General features: G+C 38.0%; 1 protein-coding gene across 2 annotated transcripts in view; it reads right to left on the reverse strand.

The window, feature by feature from the left end:
• Positions 1 to 4,451: 4,451 nt before the first annotated feature.
• The window catches only part of LOC122651273 (peroxisome biogenesis protein 5), a 38,684-nt gene continuing 21,477 nt past the window's right edge, over positions 4,452 to 21,658 (reverse strand). For both annotated transcript variants that reach the window (XM_043844599.1, XM_043844598.1), the window contains 7 exons: positions 14,384 to 14,630; positions 10,574 to 10,658; positions 9,710 to 9,819; positions 9,297 to 9,521; positions 7,706 to 7,771; positions 4,714 to 4,808; positions 4,452 to 4,620 (listed from right to left, as the gene is read on the reverse strand). In XM_043844599.1, coding sequence (XP_043700534.1) covers positions 4,542 to 4,620; positions 4,714 to 4,808; positions 7,706 to 7,771; positions 9,297 to 9,521; positions 9,710 to 9,819; positions 10,574 to 10,658; positions 14,384 to 14,630 — 907 coding nt within the window. In that variant the 3' untranslated portion in view covers positions 4,452 to 4,541. The remainder of the gene's footprint in view (positions 4,621 to 4,713; positions 4,809 to 7,705; positions 7,772 to 9,296; positions 9,522 to 9,709; positions 9,820 to 10,573; positions 10,659 to 14,383; positions 14,631 to 21,658) is intronic.

A 21,658-nucleotide genomic window follows, 5' to 3' on the forward strand; every position in this document is an offset into this window, starting at 1 on the left:
GGTTCTTCCCTTTGGACTACTTGATCTCGTACTTGACGATTGATCCATTTCTTGTTATCATGATAGCAAACCCCAGAAAACGAAAAAAATCTAGAGGCTCTGTTACCAGTTTGTAGAAAATCAAGAACCTAAAATGATAAGAAAAGAATAGAAATCATGAACAATCACACAATGCACCACAAGAAGATTTACATGGTTTGCCAAAATTGCCTACGTCCACGGTGAGATGAAATTTGCTTCCTTATCAATGGAGAATAGAGTTATAGTTGCTCACCCTCAAACCTCTCAGATTGATTATAGAGGAAAAAAAATTCTCACTACAAATTTATAGTGAAACCCCATATAGGTAATTTATTGAAATACCCATACAGCCTTAAAAAAAAATCTCATCTCGTATTTTGTATGCATGTAAAGATGTGCTAAGCGGGAAGAACTGATGATGGTGGCCTCTATTCTATAGATCCTATTATTTTTTCCCTACAGATCGAGAAGATGCATTTCTTGGATGGTTGGAGGGAGAGAGTTTCTCTACCTCAACCCTTTGATTTATGTACATTTTTTCATCTCCTTGATGAGAGAGAGAGAGAGAGAGAGAGAGAGAGGTATACATATCGACTTTTTATAGATGATTTTTTTTAATGAAAACAATATGTAGATGTTAATAACAAGAGAAGGGCTGCGGATGGAAAGGAGGAATGACTACCGTCTAGTGCATGGTTTGTGGTATTGGTATTGGATTGCCTGTATTGGGTGATCCGTATTGATATCAATGGTGATTGGAACCCGATCAAATACCACCACCACCACCATCACCACCGGCTTCCCAGGCCTAGTTGCCCCCATCCTTGTCACCACATTTTACCACCGCCCTTCCCAAAGAAATATATTGAATCTATTATCATAATTTGAATTATCAAATGATTTTTTTATTTTTAAAATATTTCATATTGATACAACTAAAACAATTTTAATTTTTTTTTTTGGACTAATTTTTAAAATCAATCCAACATTATAATAGAAATCATATCAAATCTGGCGTAACACCATGGTCTAGCGATGAATAGGAGATAGGGAGAGAGAGAAGGGATAGCGCCACATACATTGTGGGACTAGTGAGACGTGACAACTGATTGATTGCTGTCTCCGTGTTTCTATTATTGTTTTGTTTATTTGTTTGTTTCACGTCACTTGCACGGTTGTATGTACACATGTCCCATTTCTTAATTCCATTCCTCCTTCGTAATAATAAAATAAATTTTAAAAAAATTCCTCCATGCTGATAATAAAAGAAAAAAAAGATCTATATAGGAGAAAACTGCAACAAAGATGAATCCTAGCTAATTGTTTCCAGGTTAGAGATATAAATGGATACCATAAAATCCGATGCATCCCTAATCGTTTAGGGACATCTGTATCCGATTAGGGACATTCGTGGACTTGGATCCTATCAATTCGGACAGCGTGTAGCACTTGTGTAGCTCCTAGGATTGACAGGGCACTTTTACCGCCTTATCCCTGTTCGGGTAGGGCGTTGGGCAGGGGGTAAGGCCGTAAAAGCATCCTGTCAATCCCAGGCGTTGCACATTGTTGCACCCTGCCTGGATTGACAGGATCTTTATCGTATTCGTTTAAAGATATCTAGAAAAAAAAATCCGAATACTCCAATAAAAATCTATTAAAAAAAAAATCCGAATACTTAATAATAAAAAATTAAATAAATAATGATCTTGAGGGTTTTTTAAAATTTAACAAGTTTGAGAAAAGTCCAGATTACACAAGGAAGAGATGTAAACGGATGATCGAAAATCCAAAATCATTTAAAAGTATCTGTATTTGACCAAGGTATATCCGAATCCATTCACATCCGATCCGTATCCAAATCCAATCCGACCGGGTTACATCCCTATTCTAAGTACATTTTTATGTATTAGGGGGAAAGCGGATTATTATAAATAAATTTTAATGTTTTTTTGTTTTTTTAATTGTTGTAAGGTGAGGAGCGAGCGAGCGAGCGAGGGAGGATTGCCATGATACGTTCCGACCCGCCCACCACCATACTCCCTAAACCCCTAACAAAGTCCCTGGAAGCCCGGGAATCCTCCTTCGCTAATCGCTACAGTGGAACTCTTCTTCTTTACCCAAGACCAACACACCGACACAACAAAAGACAAACACACGCACCCACACAAACACACTCAATATCTATTCTCCATGGCTGGGATCTCGTCATTTAAATTAAAAAAAATAAAATAAAAAAAATTCTATATACTATGGAAAGCACAAGTCAATTAATTCTCATAGAATATTTTCTAAGGAATGGTTTTTTGGAATTTGGATGACACTATCATAGGGGGAATTTTCTAGATCACATCCATCAATCGAGGTGTAGGAAACAATAACATATGTAAGAGGCCATGGAAAAGCATCTCCACATTGACAGCTTTTTTCTTTTTTATGAGAATCCTCATAGAATGTTATTTCCTCAGCCTATGTTTAGATGTCAAGAAAAGAAAAAGAGATAGACACATAAATTATTGCATCATCATGATTTTTATCTATTATAGTTTTTTTTTTTTTCTTTTCTTGGCATCCAAACATAGCCTCAGACCTATATCTTATATTACAATGAAGATTCCATATATATAGAATAGAAAAAATGATGTACATACCTTGCTCTCGTAGCTCAATTGGCATCAGCACCTCAAATTTATGAGATCATGAGTTCAACTCTCCTTCGGCCTTGTCTATTAAAAAAGAAAAAAAAAAATTTGAGGGTCATGAAATCCAATGAGTGGTCCCCAGTAATTCAATAAGTGGGATCCTCTTCATCAAGAGACATTCCTTGAAGGATCAACAGTTTAGCAAAATCCTATAAATTCCACATTTTGTGTGTAGCCCCTGCACCATAGTGGGGAGGCCAATGAGTTCACTTGGAGGAGCATCAATATGGATAGAATTTTAAATTTCATAAGGGGTGGGATGGTAATTTCGTGCGCTTCTATGTTTGAGCGCAAGAACCATACGACCAAGTAACATTTTATTTTTCCAAAATATAAATATAAATTTTAATAATCATATTAATGTATAAACTAATAACCAACATTCTGATCTTATATAATATATGACTTGTAGATCAGGCCTCATAGTTTTCACAACAGGCCTACGGGTAAAATGCCTTATTGTTGACAATGGAGACCTAGATAAAGTCTTGCCTCACATTGGGGAGGGAGTGTTTTGTTTCTAAAGATATTAATGGTTGTGTTCATTCCCTAACCCGAAAGATATCATCTATGGTACGTAAGACAAGACCATATTCCACTCCTTGGGTTCTAAACCTAGATGTTTGTAAAACCTAGTGTAATACGTCTTCTATCTAAATTGAATTTATTTTTAACCAAAAAAAAAAAAAAAATTTATTTCAATGATGTGTCTGGTTCATTTTGAACCCTCTTCTCACTCGCGTTGCTCACATTGAGGATCAACATCTATGACCGTTCACGAAGAGATGGTTCTAACGCACCCTCCAATTTGAGAAAGAGAGGGTGAGAGGTAATGGTGCACCCTCGCTCCCAAGCAGAAAACATCATCCCTTATTATATATGGTAAGGATGTTTTATAGGTTAATTTGCAAAAGTTTCTTTTCCCCCTTTTTTAAACCAATTTCAATTACATTCCTTTCGTTCCTTTTTCTCGCAACAGCCATAAGAAAATAAACCCTAGAAGCTGTAAAATCATCCATCAACTCAAGGAAAGGACGGGAGGGGAGGGGACCAACTCTACAAAATCCCCTATCAAAACCCTAACCACAATATGCAACTCAATAAGCTAAAGAGAGAATATTTAATAAGGGATGATGTTAGCCTTAATTCAAAAACACAAATGTTCTATATATCATTCACCGGCACTACATACATCAGAAAATTGAGAAACGTTAGTAAAATTGGTAGTATCTGGAAGAGAGCACATTTAACAAATGCATTGTAAATCTTACTCTTCCTGAAGTTTAATAGTTGTCAGACAGTAAATACATAATGCTTATCAACTTTATTTTGGCCACTTAACAATCTCCAGAGTTTCCATCAGACTTCGCCTTCAACACCAAATACACACCCACCCCTCTACCCCCCCAAACCCCCCCCACAAAAAAAAAAAAACCCTCCAACTCTTTCCTAATTTTCTTTTCAATTTCCTGTCTTCTAATATATATCAACACCTTCCCATCAACATCTCCACTGCCATCCTACTGGTCCACCTGAATTCAACACTTGGGCTGTACAGAGCTGAAGTTCAAGAAAATATCATTTGTACCCCAACCCAGATGCAACAAAAAACCATGTATGAATTTACAGTTCTTATGTGGTTGTACCAATGCTGGGAGGTGCTGCATAATATGATTACTCGCATTATTACAAAGACTGTATACCCAGGAACTTGTATTACATATATTTCTTGAATATGAAATTACCGAAGCAGGTCCCCGGAACCTGAACCTTATTCAATGCCAAGCATCATCTGATGCTCCATCCAAAGATAAAAGAATGTTAGAGGGGAAACTCCTTCTGAAGAACATCAAGATTTCTGGAGTCACAAGCTTCCAGCATGTCATCTCGAGAAGCACAGCTGCAGCAAAGAAGAAATGAAGAATAAATAAACCTGGACCATGATTTTTCATCCACATTCTCCAATAATGAACAATCAATTTCACCCATATACCTGAGTGAAATCCTCAAATATTGCCAGGCATTATCGGCCTTGGGATTCATAGAGAGTGCACGCACATAGTATCTAATAGACTCCCCATATAGACCCTGTCCAATAGCCAAGTGCATCAGAAACAAAATTGGGCTGGGATGAAGTTATCAAAGGGTAATGGAGAAAACATTATTTTGCAAATGTGATGGAAATGTCCCCCATGTTGGAAGAAAAATCAAACATGTTGCTTAGCATATCAGACAGGCATATGTCAAGTTACGGAAAATTACTTAAACCAACTTATGAGAATGGATGAAAAATATGAAGAAAAAAATTAAAAATAAAGGAACACTTAAACCTAATGGTCTAGGGTTTAAAGTAAACTTTGTCAAATATCCATTTTCCTCTTCATTTACTGGATTCAGTATCCTAGTCATCATGTATCAATGCAACACAGATTAGGTGTCATAATCATGGTGAAATCTACACAATGCATGCAGAAACCTTTCCCCCATATTGTAAATGCACTCTCTTTTCTCAAAGGGATGAGAACAGTTTGTTACAGCCTGCCACCAAGGCCCATGGGCCAAGCTTACTAGCCCATGGACAGACACCTGGGCTAAGGAGAATCCATAGTCTAGAACTTTCCACACTTGTGTAGGGAGTCTACACATTCTAGATAAACCTCTAGAAGCCAAGAAGGTTCTAGAGATATCTTGTATATATAGCTAAAGATGTAGAACGTTTCTGGAATCCTCCACAAAGGAGGTGGGAAGATTCTAGTCTCGAAAGCTAGAATGTTCCTAGCCATTGGATGGGGGACACATGTACAAATCGGAAGCATTCTTTGGGACCTTGGTTGCCCATAAATAGAAGTGACCTCATTTGGCCAAGGCACTGAGCAAGCAAGCAATTGAGTTATAGACAAGCTTTCAAGAGCAATCTATCTTTTATTCTCTTAAACTGTCAAAGTGCTCTTTCTAGCTAGTGTTAGAAGTCTAAGTGATAGTGAGAGTGCAAATAGCCGGCACAGTTTGCTTAGCAAGACTAAGAGCGTGACAAGTTGCTACTTGCTTGTATCTAAAGAAATTCCAGTGGTCAAGGAGCAGGGAACAACCCCCCCCCCCCTTTAACTTCATGATTTGTACTTACTGTATGTGGTTCGAAGCCTCCTGACCATGACACTTGGAGGTTTCATGGCTCCTCTCTAACCAATGGTCAAATTGCCAAATCTTCATAGAAAAGCTAAACTAACAAGGGGAGAAAATCTGATAGATACTGGGTCATTCCATTGATATGGATGGTTACAAAGAGGGGGGGGATATTTTTAAAATCCAATCTAACTTAACACAATGCTTGAATCAGACTTGAAACAGATCACGGACCAAGTGACAATTGACTAGTAAACCCAGCCCCACCAAGAAAATATTCCTGGCTCCACCCCTGCCTGTGGTATCATTTTCTCTTTAACCCCTTTCTTCAAATCCCCTTACTAGGCCACTTCTTTTTTTTTTTTTTTCTTTTTTTTTGGGTTGGGGGGGGGGGGGGGAGGGTTGTAATGAAGGGGGACATTCAGTTGATACTTCACAAGCATGACACATTCCCGTACCAAAGCGACAGAAACCCACATAAATGGAATAACTCAGTCATTGATATGTCTAATCTCTCGGCCAAAAGCGTAGTGCATAAGCAAGAATGCAATATTATCTCAACTCAACAAAGCCAGACCCCAACTAATCGAGGTGGGTGAATGGCGCTCTAGTGCAAAAGCAAGAGCACGGGCAGGAAGATTAAGTCTTAATTAATTTGGGGCAGGAACAAAAGGACTGAGTGCCAAAGTGAAGTATACAGTCTAAGGTCGAGAACATCCCATAGTCTATCCATGCATGTACATACATATTTTTTTAGTGCGTAGGAAATCAAAGATGAATAACAGGTAGAGCATCTCTAAGTCTGGTCCGGTATGATTTTTAGCTTGGAGATGTTTACCTAAATCAAATGTCACCTTCAAACACTCACATAAACCATGTATTGGCTTCTCCCAAAGTACATTCTTCAGCATTTGAGTTTGAAGTTCAAACACTATGGAGAGCACCGATCATGGAGAATAGATTCAAAATCTGGGAACGAGAGTGCTAACCCCATGGAAGCATTAGCCATTAGAGCATGTAGTGTTAAAACAGCAGAACCTTTAATGGCGTTCAGAAAAAAAATATATTGCCTAAAGGAAAAGGCATGCAGAATTTGTGTGTTTGTGTGTGTGTGTGTGTGTGTGAGAGAGAGAGAGAGAGAGAGAGAGAGAGAGGAATTATTTCAATTAACAAATTTCCGAAAATAGACATGGTGCTTGGTCGTTGTCACCAGAAGGGGTTCACAGTCATGCCACCACGTCACTACCTGTATTTATAAGTATTATGGCGAACTTGTAACCTTCTCTGCAGATCTAAGTTTTAATTTGCATGACTTTTAGGCCGAAGAAAAGACCTTGCAAAAAGAAAATTTTCTGGTAAATCAGTATATAAAAGTAAGATTTTACCTGAAAATTTTCTTCTACAAGGTTTTTGCCTGCAATAAATGGAGCCTTGACTAATTTCTAATCCATTCACTTCAAAACATCTTTCTGACAACTACATATCAGAACTAGTGAATTATTGTTGAACTTTTACCTCATTTTATTAGAATTCCAGAAATTATTTAAAGTTAAAAGAGAAAAGGTACCATCACAAGGCTATGTGAACTCTGTTTTTGCCACAACACACCCTCGCCAAATGGCAGACTTGGATGGGCATCATATCCTACCGAAGTTTCAGAATGAAACAAGTGCCAGGAAGCGGCTAAAAATTGATTTAAAGACTTTACTAAGTTAAAGAATACATTTCACTCAAATGAAATCAGATAGCATTTGTTATTTTCCGTGACTCATAAGTTTAAAGCATACATGAAACACCAATTTGAGTTCTTTATCCACTGAATGCCAAAACAATAACGGAAAAAGAGATGCATAGGAACAAACCTGGTTGGCAAAACTTATACCCATATTTGCCCATGCACGAACATAATTCGGCTTCAAATCTAGTGCCTGGGACACCACAGACAAAACAGAACAAAAACTAAGAATGCTGTGTAAGAGATCTCAGGCAAAACACTTAAAAATGGAAATATAGGATTCCAATGCATGTTTTGTCGCTAGATGTAAGTTGATCTGGGTCTGGGCAGAGCATACTCTGTGTAATGCTAAGGAGCACTCTCATCTTATATGCCAAACACAAGCAAGACAAAAGTCCATGAGATGTGAAGTACTTAACGAGTGATTGAGTTGATTATGGATTTGTGTTAGGGGTTTGATGCATAATTTAAGCCATGCCAACAGAAAAAGATGAAGAAAAGCCTATGGCTCCAGATTCTGCCCCAAGATCCAGATTCCTGATCACTTCAGGAAACAGATGACTGGTCCATCATGCGTCCTGTTTGGATTATTTTATTATTATCTATTTTCTAGTAATTAGCTGCAATAGGAGTTAATTAATTCAAATCCTTGTTTGAGTTGTTTTTCTTCAGTATAGGACTCCCCATCACAGTCTGAGATCAGGGAGTTTTAGTCAATATTTGATTCTTTTTTTTTTCCCATTGCTTTTGTGTCCAGGAATTAAGTAGTGTTTCCTTATTGGAGTCTGACTCAGTTACACAAGGGCACAATCCCCTCCCTCGATTTTCTAGAGAAATAAAGGCTTGTTGTTTGCTAGTTCTATGCATCCAAACCTTTACTCTGTGGATTCAGAGGTAGTACTCAGTGGATTCAGAGTGGAGATTGCTGTGAAGGTTAAAATTTTCAGATTTCAGGGATTTCATACCCTGCCGAAACCAAAATTTGGTCAAGTTCGGTGAAAATACAGAAATGGCCATTTCAGTGCCGAAAAAATGAAATTTGGCACTGAAACTTCAAAGGGTGCTCATTTAAGCATGATTACACATGTTTGAATCATTATATTGGGGGGGGGGGGGGGGAACCTAAAGTGGTAGTTTGGCTTTGGACCCTAGGTTACTAATAAATAGCATAGCCTATTGTATCCTTTCCCTTATATAACCTATTCTACATAAAATTTAGTTGTAGAACACACAACATTCAATAAAAATAATTGAAATAATGACCCATTTTTTCCAAAAATTTGTTTCAAGTAAATCAATTTTTAAATCAGAAAATTATAACTAATTTAAAAAATCAAAATCGATTCCATGAAATGGTAGATCGGCCTACATGTCTAACATTTCATAAAATGAAAACCAGCCAATATAAATTTACCTTTTTTTTTTTTTTTGTTTTGTAAAAATTCATTTCAAGAAAAGAGGTTTATCTTCAAATTCAAAATTTGCCCAAACGTTGCTCAAAACCACCAAAAGATTGCAGTAGATGCTCTTAAGTCGACCACCAAGCCTTGATCCAACAGCTAACCAAAGGATTTTGGCAAACATCCAGGTTTCCAAGTGTTTCTAGACCTTCCAAGCAAAATGGGAACAAGACTCGACAGAAGCCTATTGCCCAATTAAATTCCCTGATGTTTGATGCCGCCATACACCATAAAACACATGGGAATAGGAATAAGTACCTGTTGATAAGCCAAAATTGCGTCTGCACTCTGAACACTGTTAGCTTGTGTTGCACCAAGTTTGTTCCAGAGAGAATAATCACGTGGCTTGAGTTTCAATGCAGTCTGAAAGGAAGCAATAGCCCTGTCATATTCTCTCGTTAGGTTGTGGAGGACACCAAGTACAATATGGACATCAGCATCATCTGGTGACATCTGAGCAGCTTCACTGAATAACCTAACAACCTGCAGACCAGAAAAACTAAAGTTGCAGCATTTTGATGTTCTATTTTGGTTTTTTCCAACTCTACTATACAAGATAACCTAAGAAGTGGCTAAAAGTGCATCTGCTACAAATAATCCTTTTATATTGAGAACGACAACAAGAGAATAAAAATCCATATACTAGCATAACATATAAAGAGAAGTCTCACATCAGCATAATACAGAGAATCCGACTGCTCCGAGGGGGCGAGCATTCCATACTTAGGGTGATGTTGAAGCCATCTATATAGGAATTTCAGTGCTGCTGCCTGCTCCAACTCTGCAATTTGGGAATATAACTAATTGCTTTGCTTGCATTCATAAAACTCACATTTGAAAAAAATTCTTCCCCTAAAACTGTAAAATGCAAAAATTCTTTAAAAACGCGAAAGATGGTCAACATAGGAGCCCATGGAATTAGTATGATGTCAACAAGCAAATTTAGAGACATTATGATATTTATATACCCAGATTGATGATATCCATTATTTTGGTCCAACCATAGAGCATATTACTCAAAGGAATTAGAGCTCTTCCAAGGTGCTGTCGGATTACCATTCTATCATAAAGGGTAAATTTTGTAAGACATCTACAATGCCAGCAATGTTATATGGAGCGGAATGTTAAACAATAAATAAACAACATAAAAATAAAAAAATGAAGCTGAGACGATGATGTTGTGACGGATCAATGGCAACATTATGAAGGATAGAATTAAAAACAAATGCACCCAAAGGAATTTAGGAGCCCAGTAGAGACTAGAGACAAACGAGAGAGTCAATTGAGATGGCTCATCCATGAGAAACAACAAACGAAAGCACTAGTGAAAAGGAGCAATAAATGACCAGGGTTGAAGTGGTGACGAAAGACATGAGTCTAGCGAGTTAACAGCAGATATGGCCTTAATTAGTGCAATTGAGGAAAAGGACTTGTGTAGTTGATTCCATTAGCTGTTAGAGGTTTATTCAATTGTGTTGAGTGAAGTTGAGGTATAATACTGCACTTTGAAAAAGATGAAGAGATGGGTCACCTACCGTTAGTATGACTCACACCGAGAGCAAGAAGCACTTCCAAGTTTGTTGGGTCCACCTCCTGTGCACGCATCATGGATGCGATAGCCTGCAACAATGTAAAATATCTTAGGAGACTTTAGAATAACAGTTAAAACAGAGTTTGTACAGCCACAATCAAGCCCAACATAGAAAAATACACCACTGTCCATACTATTTAAGTGCTGGGGAGATACTATACAAGAAAACTCAAAATCTCAAGTATTCAAGTTTACTAAAGGAGAATCACTGAAATCACTACTTCATCCTGAAAAGACTCTTTCCCATTTTTGGCTAACCCCAAATTCTTTGTCCATCACACAAATTAAGTAATGAGCTTTTATTAAATTTTTTATTCTCCCACTTGCATTGAATAGCACATTCACTTATTACGCAACTTGAAGAGAGTTCAGACAAGTAACAGAACGACAATATTGAAAAATATGGAGGATTTAAGTGCTTTAACAATCCCATAAACTTAGGCTTTTTCCAAGGGGACAGCCACTAAGGGCGGTGTGAGAGTTGACGATTCATCATAGTTGTTAAGAAGTTGCCTAGGCGCCTCCTCGGTGACAAGGCATTTTTTCAAGACCTGGGCATGTGCAAGCCTTTTTGTCGGCACAAAAGGCACCCACCTTGGCACCTTGGCTGGGATTGTGACCTACACAAACACCTTTTAAGGAACTTTATACACACACGCACAAAATTGATGCCTTTTCTAACATTTTGTTTGGTTCGTGTACATTGTTTAAATACACTGTCAAGCATGTTTATGTAAGGCGGGAAAAAACAAAAGAGAAGGCTGAAGAGGTGAAAGTGCAGAACAGCCAACTGTGACTGAGGAACCGAATCCTTCTACTGCTTTTCTTCCAGTGACTGCACGGTCGCCTTGCCTTCTTTGCCTAGTTGACTGCCTAGGTGACAAGGCCCCTAGGTACCTGGCCATTGCTTTGGGTCACCTTGTCGCCGTGACAACAATGCAATTCACTCATCAATCAAGCAAAAGTAAAATATCGAAATGCATATTACCACCACTGTATCCTAAACATCTAAGAACATACTTCGGTTACAGATATGCAGACATGAGGTTGAATCATGTTTCAAGAGATCACTAATACAAGTAAAAACTACGAAAAATGTCAAGAAATATTAAAAGGAAAAAGTTTCAAAAGATTAATAATGCAAGTATACAACCACAAACAAGAGATTGAAGTTTTTATTTTAATAAAGAGGAATTTTTTAAGAATGGACCATAAAAATAAAGGAATCGAAATTGGTCACATTTGGTTCAGTTTTTACGACTACATTGGTTTAACCTTTTGTATTGAAAATAAAAATGATGCAGAAACTTCTTTACAAAATCATACATTTCCCAAAAATAAAACACATTTAATATTTTTGAAAATCCAAGCTTAGAAAGACATGAATGTCACAGATATAAAACGAAAAGCTTATTTCCCATACTTTTTGTAATTTCAAAAAAAAATCAGATAATTATAATTCCTAAAAGTCTAAAACTAAATATAAAATTATTCTTCTCATGCATCTGATAGATCAGCCAATAGCCATGGATCTATCAGATGTAATCAATAACAAGAAAAATTTCCATTTTCTAGATATTATTTTTAAAAAATGACCAACAAATTTATTGAAAAAACAAGAGAGATAGAATACAACATACGGTACAACAACAACAACAACGAAGGCTGAAGGCCAGCACATCAGAAGGGAACTCCATCACAGGATAACAACCCTTACACGGAAACTGTCCACCCACTCCACTCGTAGCCAAATCATTTGCAATCAGGTTTGCGGACCTCATTCTCCAAGAGAACAAGAAATTCCTTGCACCTCAAGAGCCCTAGGCCTCTCGATAAGAAACAGATAGCTCCAAGGTCCCACCACGAGGGACTGGAGCCAGCGCATAACAACTGAGGAATCTGTTTCCATTATCATCCTTGTCCAGCTATTAGTCAAAGCTATCTCCAAACCCTAGATGACTGCCTTCAATTCCCCTGTTATGGAGTCTCTGCTATCCAAGTAGAGCCTGGGAAGGCCATCATGACCACACTCATGGTTCCTAATCACACCTCCAATACCAACCACACCAGATTACCAATGGAGCTGCCATCTTTTTCAGTTTAAGGATATTTACAGAAAAATTCTTGACTTTTTAAAAAAATTACAATCCATACTGAATTTAACAAATATAGAGAGCACAAATAATACAACAATATTGGGGGAAACCACAAATAATTAAATAACCAAGTATTATTCCCATGGTCTGTAATAAAAAGATTGGGGAAAACATGTAAAATCCATGACACCTTATGTCAAACATAGAACTGCCACAAAAAATTAAAACAACTCTATTAGTCAAAATTATTAGAATTTTTGAGAAACTCAGCATTACACAACATCAACAGGAATATATAATAAATCATTACATTTTTTATTTTTTCCTTTACTATACAATCTTACAAGTTTCTTATCAATTAATTTTGACAACCACATCAACAACTTCTCAAAAGGATAAATCAGTTTGGGCTGGCCTTAAACCCTACATATACTACTGTCTCCCCCCCCCCCCTCTCTAGGAGGGGAGACCTTGTCTTATTCTTCTTATTCTTTCTGACCTTGTGGAAAATCTGAGGGCATCTGATATCAATAATATTAACCACTTCAATAAGCGAATAGAAATATCCGCATTTTAAGATCTGATTGAGATTAAAACGAACAGATTCCAAGTTGATTGAAAAGCCCAAAATCTAAAATAAGAATCAGAAATAAAATAAAATAACAGAAACAGATAAACAAATCTCAAAGAAGAAGGATGTCTATAAAATAGAATTGCAAAATCCAAAAGATTATAAGAAAATTGACTATTCACCACAAAGAACACACTGTAGAGGTTGACTAATCAACCCAAGTGAAAAGGATCCATTCCCTCAAAAAGGGAATTCCATCCCATAAAAAATCTGATTACAACAATATACATAAGTGCACAAATCAAACCATATGCAAGAACCTTTGTAAATAATAAATACATAAAATCCCACAAATCAAACCTCTCACTTAAAAGCTTATCCCATTTGACCCAATGCACAGTAGTGCAATAAGTCCATGTGCAAAAGTATATTGAGAGTAAATCATTCGATAAATCATAAGAATCTTTAATGAGTATCAGGAGTAATAAGTCGTTCCAAAGTTTAGTGCACAATAGGTTGCAGGAGAAATTACAAATTCCTGAAACTAGAATTATTTTTTCACATCAGCAAATTCATCTTGCAACATAGCACATTTTGGGTTGAGGAGAAAATCAAAATACCCTTGAATTTATTGGGAGTTTTGGATGTAAAGTATCAAAAAAAAAACAAAAAAGTATAACCAAGCGATCATGCATCATATTGACAAGCATATCTAAAATTAACACATCCAAGCAGTAATGCAAGTTTAATCATAAATACATTTTAATGCAGAAATAGATAGTCAGAAACCACAACCAAGTGGTATACATCATTGTTAGCTGACTGCAATATAAGATTTCTCATGCACAAGTATTCTGATTCCTAATATTGCTGAAGTGAAGTCAGAATATTCATGACTACTTTCTCCCTGACTCTGCGCAGATGTCTATGTGCATGTGCATGTAAAAAGAATGCATATTCAACAGGAAGACCCTTACTAGAATCATAAGGTAATAAGATATGGAGAAAAAATAAATAAGTCAATGGATAAGTAGGTGTAGGTCTGAAACTAGTTTATACAATGATATAATAAATTGCATATTATAACCTGTTGATCATCATCATTCTCCGCATGAGTTATTCCAAGTAACCTCCAACCTTCAGCATTATCAGGGTTCTTCAGAACTTCAGCCTCTAAAGCAAGAACAGCTTCACTCAGTAGCCCTTTACGAAACAGCTCCTGCCCCTCTTTCAAGGGATTGGGATGACCAACATAAGGGTTCAAATCAGAAAAGACGTATACCCCTCGTGATGTATCTGACCGTTGTGTGACAGCTATTTGCTCATTTAGGAACCTATTTATGGACGAGGGATATATATATATTCAAAAGAAAATACAACAAAAATAATGGTCAAATGGTGTATGCAAAGTATGCAAAACTCAGAGTTTAGACACTACACAATAAATTTAAAATTCTTTAAAAAAAGGCCATTATTTGAAAGATGAAATCGTGATGGTTTATGGGGTTAGTTGGAATCATTACAATCATATCAGGATGAATAATGAAAAAAGTATGCTGATAACAAAAAGAAGAAATATCATTCAATAAGCAAATTATATCAACCTGGGGAAGAAAGAAAATTTTGAATAAAAAAAATGACTTGTATTTTGTACCAAAAGAAAGCTGTCAGCCTGTTACATTTCACAAGTCAATATAAAAGAAAAAAGAGGAAGCTATGCACATAGCAATGTCTTTTCCCATGTGATTCCAATGTTCCATCTCTTTAATTTTGGGTCAATCATCCATATCATATTATTATCATTGTTTCTCATTGCCTGTAACTTCTTCCAATGCACTCATGCCATCTTTTTTTGCATTAAAGAGGTATCCTAAGGATTATCAAATGGTTCTATTTGTTTGCAGGTTTAGACAGTTAAAGAGGTAGTTTCACCATTAAATGGTGCAAGATTGACAAATAAATGGTGATTTCAATGATAGAAATTGGGAATCAGATTAGTAACAATGTGGGGGGAGAGAGAGAGAGAGAGGAAAAAGAATTTCACGTTCTTCCTTTCGGAAGGGAGGCTTGTCGACCCTTTGATTGCAGCTTTCTCCAGATCTCCGGAAAAAGCATTAAAAAAAGGCTCGTATTGTACAATCCCTCCGTCACCCCAGAATGAAAGGGGTGATCTCGTAGTTCGCCCAGCTCAATGAGGGTACTACCATGAAAAGGTTAAAACCTCGGGTACAAGGACGTACTTATCTGATAAAAAGACCTACCTGCCATATAACTATTGCATTGAAAGATATATCCATAGATGAAAAATATCTCAACAACAAGTATACAGATAGGATATATCATGATAAATATGTTATAGTGGGGTAGTATGGGTCAAAAAATAAATCCACTCGGTTTCAGACTTGGTACAACCCAAGATCATCATTCCCTTTGGTTTGCACAACCAAAATACATGTAGTAATAGTCTATTGCCATGAAGAATGTCGGGGTGGTTCAAACTCATACCTGGAAGGGTGTTCAGGAATAGGAGCGACTAGGATGATGTTGTGCACCAAGATGAACAGTTTTCATTTTTTAGTGACATTTCATGAATCTGAGTATAAATCCTTGCAATAGATGTACTTCGATGCTATGATTTACAAATTTTTACCTATACCCTTGGATTTATAGCAAAAAAAAAAAAAAGGGGTCTACAAACCATGATTTAACCAAAAAAATCAAGTTCTAGGAAAACCTACCTTTTCTGAGAACTTCTGCTTCAATCTCTGATTTCAGCCACTTGAATGATCGAAAGAAGTGTTTGTTGGTTGAATCTGAGTCGTATTTAATGCTTGAATATAAACTCCAAGTCAAAAAATTTGAAACAAAAAGAGGTTGAGAGCTAGGATTTGGAGTCTCGAGTGGGTATTTCCGCCTTCAAAACTCATTTTTGAGTTCTGGAATGTGCACACGAGGGTTTTAATGGCTGTATCGAGCTATAGCACAAAGTATCGACCATATCACATAGTATCGAGCCGTATTAGCTGATACATTAATGATAAGCACTGATACTTTATTTTTTTTTTCCCAAACCCTTTAAATCCACGCATCGGTGAGCATCATTACGTATCAATAGTATCAATCCGTATTGCCTGATACAGTGCGATACTTATCAATACAATATTTTTGAAAAAAAAAAAGATATGTATCACACCCGCATCATATCAATACCTTGCGATATCGGCCAAATATGATACGATAAGGTAAACCATGCTCGCTAGTGAATGACGAAATAGAGAGAAGAATTAGAGAACAATGGCTTCTGTCATTATGTCCACAGCCCACGTTATTTATAATAGACTACGGAACTTTTTAGAATAGGTACAAGTACAATAATACCCCAAAGGGATAAAATAAGACAAAAATACCCGTGTACCCCAAATTAAAACACTCCCTCTCAAGTTAATGCATAGATGTCAATCATACCCAACTTGGAAATAATCGAATGAAAAACTTTACTAGACAACCCTTTAGTGAACACATCTGCCAATTGCACTACTGAAGTAACAAAAGGAACACAAATGACCCATTGTTCTAGCTTCTCCTTGATAAAGTGACGATCGATCTCAATGTGCTTCATCCTATCATGCTGAACTGGGTTGTGTGCAATGATTATGGCTGATTACAAAAAAGTTGCATGGGGAGCTGAATGGGAACACAAAGGTCTTGTAGAAGGCCTTGAAGCCAGAGAAGTTCACAAATACCATGGGTCATAGCCCTGAACTCCACTTTTGCACTTGAACAGGCGACCACTGCTTGCTTCTAATTGTGCCAAGTGACAAGGTTTCCACCAACCAGAGTACAGTATCCAGTGGTGGAACGTTTATTGTCAGGAGAGCCAGCCAAATCAACATCAGTACAAGCTTCAATGCGGAGATGATCATGAGCAGAAAAAATAACTCCTTGACCAGGGGCAGGCTTCAGGTACCTCAAGATCCTATAAACAATTTCCAAATGACCAGAGTAGGGATCATGCATGTACTAGCTGACCATACTAACAACAAATGCAATATCTGGCCTAGTGTGAGACAGGTAAATCAACCTCCCAACCAATCTCTGATATCCCCCTTTATCTAAGGGTTCACCATCCTTTAAACTGAGGTGAAAATTTGCCTCTAAAGGGGTATCAGCCGGTCTACACCCCAACATCTCAGTGTCAGTCAAAAGATCAAGTGTATACTTCTGATGAGATTGGAAGATACCCTGATCTAGAGGTGTAAGTTTGGCCCTGATGGCCTGAGCCCGCACTGGCCCGCCCTGAACTCGAACAGGGCTTGGGTTGAGATACCTTAGCCCTTAGGGTGGGTAAGGGTTGGGAATTGAGACCTCTGACTTAGCCCGGCCCAACCCGACCCTATCTTCTTCTTCCTCCTCCTCTTCTTCTTTCATTCTTTCTTTCTTTCTTTCTTCTTCCTAGCCTAGACAGCCCATGCATCTCCCTTCCCCCCCCCCTCATGGTCAGGGCCTGACCCTGAGGGCAAATCAAGGTTGGATTTTTCTGGCCCTAAGTCAAGGCCCGGCCGGGCTTGGGCCTAGGTAAGGGGACTAAGGGTTGGGCTGGGGTTTCAAAAACCCAGCACAACCTAACCCTGTTGGAGCCCTACCCTGATCTGATCTTGCAACCTCAATTCCAAGGAAATATCAAAGCTTACCCAGATCTTTAATCTCAAACTCGGTACCCAGAAAAGTCTTCAACTGGGCTATCTCAATACTTTCATTTCCTGTAACCACGATGTCATCAACATACACAATAAGAACAGTAATCAACTCACCATTCTTCTTAACGAACAAAGTATGATCAGCATTACTATGTTTGTAACCGACAAACACCATGGCTTTATGAAAGCATCCAAACCATGCTCGTGGTGATTGCTTCAATTCATACAATGCCCATTTTAACTTGCAGACCTTGCCTTAGGTATCTAGACCGGAAAAACCATGAGGAACATCCATGTAAACCTCCTCTTCTAGTTCCCCATGAAGGAACGCATTCTTCACATCTAGTTGTTACAACTCCCATCCCAAGTTCACAGCACATGAGAGAATTACCCGAACAATGTTTAACTTGGCCACAGGAGCAAAAGTCTCCTTGTAGTCTATGTCGAATGTTTGGGTAAACCTCTTGACAACCAATCGGGCCTTGTATCTATCAAGCATGACATCCATCTTCTGCTTCACAGTGAACCATAGTTGTCACGTCGTCACGGTGATCCAAGTCGGTGGAGGGGTGTCTAATCGATATATCGACATGTCGCTCGCCATGGCATGGCGATCATGTCGACCATGTTTTATTTTTTATTTCCTCTATTTTTAATGTAATTTAGTATGCTATAATATATACCCTATAACATCAAAAATCAACATAAAAGTGTACTACTAATCTGTTGGTGTTGGTGTTGCTTTACCAAACAAAAACAATACAACAGCCGTGTGTATTACTGTATTTGGCTGTGTGTCACATGAAACAATTACCAATATCCCCCCTCTCTGTCTCTCGACTCTCTCCCTCTGTGTGTGTGTGTGGCTGTGTGCAAGGGAAGAAGAAAGAAAGAAAAAAAAAAAAAAACTGCTGTTGGTGACTTGGTGTTGCTTTACAAAACAAAAAAAAATACAACAGCCGTGTGTATTTGGCTGTGTCACATGAAAAAAACCCCTCTGTGACGGAATATTATCTATTAAAAAAAAAAAAAAAAAGGAGAAGAGGAGTTGCCGGAAGTGAAGAAGAACTGAAAAAGCAATGGGAGGAGAAGAAGAACTGAAGAGGAAGAAGAACTGAAGGAGTGAGAATTGTTGAAACCCACTCTGTCTCTCGCTGGAGTCACGACTGTGTGAATGAGAGAGAATAATAACTGAACTGAAGAAGAAGAACTGAAGGAGAGAGTTGCTGGAGGACTGGGAGGAAGAAGAAGAAGAAGAAGAACCACCAAATAAATAAAAAAAAACAATTACAGTAATTACTTACCTACTTGAAGAGGTTGCCGGAGCTGAGGAAGGAGGCCGACAGCCGTTCGAAGAAGTGAAGAAGAACTGAGTTTCTCTATCTCACGACTCTCTCCTCTGTTCTCTTTTTCAATTTCGATATCTCCAAAGAGACGAGAGTTAGGGTATAGTGTATTGTTTTAAGTTTTTTAATTTTTTATGTTAATGAGTATTGCAGGTGTAAGTGATACCTGTAATACACATTAAGATTATAGCATTATCTTTTAAAAAGTTAAAAAAAAATTAATAATTATTAAAAAGTTAAGTTTTATACGCTTGAACATGAATATCGGCCAATATGGCCATAAATCATGGTATGGCATCCATGTCGGCGCCATGGAGGCCATATTGGTCGATATGCTTATATATCCCATATCGTTGGTCGATATGCCAACTATTCCAGCGATATGTCGCCATGGCGGCGGCATGGCGACGCCATGACATGCCACTGCCATGACAACTATGCAGTGAACACCCATTTAAACCCCACTGGTTTCTTCCCTGGAGTTAAAGAGACTAAGTCAGTAAGTCCCAAGTCTCATTTTTTCCAAGTGCTCTCATCTCTTCTACTATAGCAGTCTTCCATTTGCATCTGCCAATGCTTCCTGCCAGTGCTTAGGAATAGAAATGGATGACGAGGAAACAAAAGCATGAAAAGAGGGAAAAAGAGATTTATAGGAGATAACATTGGAAATAGGGTGAAGAGTAAAAGTCCTAACTGGTTTACGGACAGCAATATGTAAATCAAGTGTGGGATCATAAGTAGGAGAAAACTTACCAGATGGAGACTGTGTAGGAGAACTCGGATCAGGAGGATACGATTGAAGTAAATCAATATATAAATCAAGTGTGGGATCATAAGTAGGAGGAGACTTATCAGATGGAGATTGTGTAGGAGAACTCGGATCAGAGGATACGATTGAAGTCGTACAGTGATAGTGGTGGTGGCTTCATCTTGTTGTCATCTACTTTTGTTGCGAACAAAGACCTTCAAAGGAACCGTAGGAACCATGGGCTTTTCTTGGGTAGCTGTGGGCTGCCCCTGGACCAAACTACCAAAGTCATGCCTTCCTCCTCTAGATCCAAAATTGTTTCTTCTGGAGTGGAAATTGGAGGCACAACAATAAGCACATCTTCTTGTGACGAGGACTCCCCCTGAAGAGGTGTTGTACTTGGGAAATATGCTTCAATCTCATAGAAGACCACGTCCATAGAGACAAACACCTGGTGAGAGGGAGGATCATAACATTTATACCCTTTTTGAGTGGCCGAGTAACCAAGGAAAATGCACCGGCTGCCACGAGGATCAAGTTTCTCATGCTAATGATGGTTCCGAGCAAAGCACATACACACAACCGAATACTTTCGGGGGCACAACAAAATTAATTGACCATGTAAGCAGCTCCAACGGGCAGCGAGAGCTCCAAGACACAAGAGGGTATCCGATTAATTAGGTAGGCAGCCCAGGAGGACAGCTTCGCTCCAATAAGGTGCAAGGACGTTCATTTGAAACATCAAGGAACGTGCAACCTCCAACAAATGATAATTTTTGCGTTCGGCAACACCGTTTGAGTAGGGGTGTCCACATATTCTCGCCCATTATCTGAACGAAGAATTTTGATCTTGGCATCAAACTAAGTCTAAACCATCTGGTGAAAGAGTTGAAAACAGCGGAAGACCTCATTCTTCTGGAACAACAGGTAGATCCAAGTAACCCGAGTATGACAATCAATAAACATAACAAACTATCGGTATCCAGTAATAGAAACACAACAGACAACATTAGACTGGATTAAATGAGAAGGTTCCAAACTAATATTATCAAATGGAGGATAAACCGAATGGGTTTGCTTTGCAAAAACGCAAACATCACAAAAAAAATTGTTTGGGTTACATTTTCTAAACAAATCAAGAAAATTTTTGGGCAAAGTCCCAAGAGGAAGATGACCCAGTCTATGGTGCCATCTATATAAATAGGCTAGAGCAACTTTAGAGGAGCCGAAAGGTGCTTGTGTCATCAAAACTGAGTCTTCAGATTCCAACAAGTATAAGCTGTTGACCACTTTACCACTGCCAATCGTTTTCTCTGTCATCAAGTCCTATAAGGCTATGACACACAATGGGATGGAAAAAAGGTTACTTTACAATTTATATCTCTACTAAGGCTACTAATGGAAAGAAGGTAAGTAGCAAAGTAGAGTAAATGTACAACACAGGATAAAGAGAGTAAAGGTGAGCATTTGACAGAACCCTTCCCAGAAATGGAGAGGAAACCGTCAGCAACTCGAACTTTACCCTTACCTGAACCAGGACAATACTAAAAAAAAAAAGAAGGACGAACCAG

The sequence above is a fragment of the Telopea speciosissima genome, chromosome 2 (assembly GCF_018873765.1).
Source record: "Telopea speciosissima isolate NSW1024214 ecotype Mountain lineage chromosome 2, Tspe_v1, whole genome shotgun sequence".
In the NCBI taxonomy this organism is placed as follows: domain Eukaryota; kingdom Viridiplantae; phylum Streptophyta; class Magnoliopsida; order Proteales; family Proteaceae; genus Telopea; species Telopea speciosissima.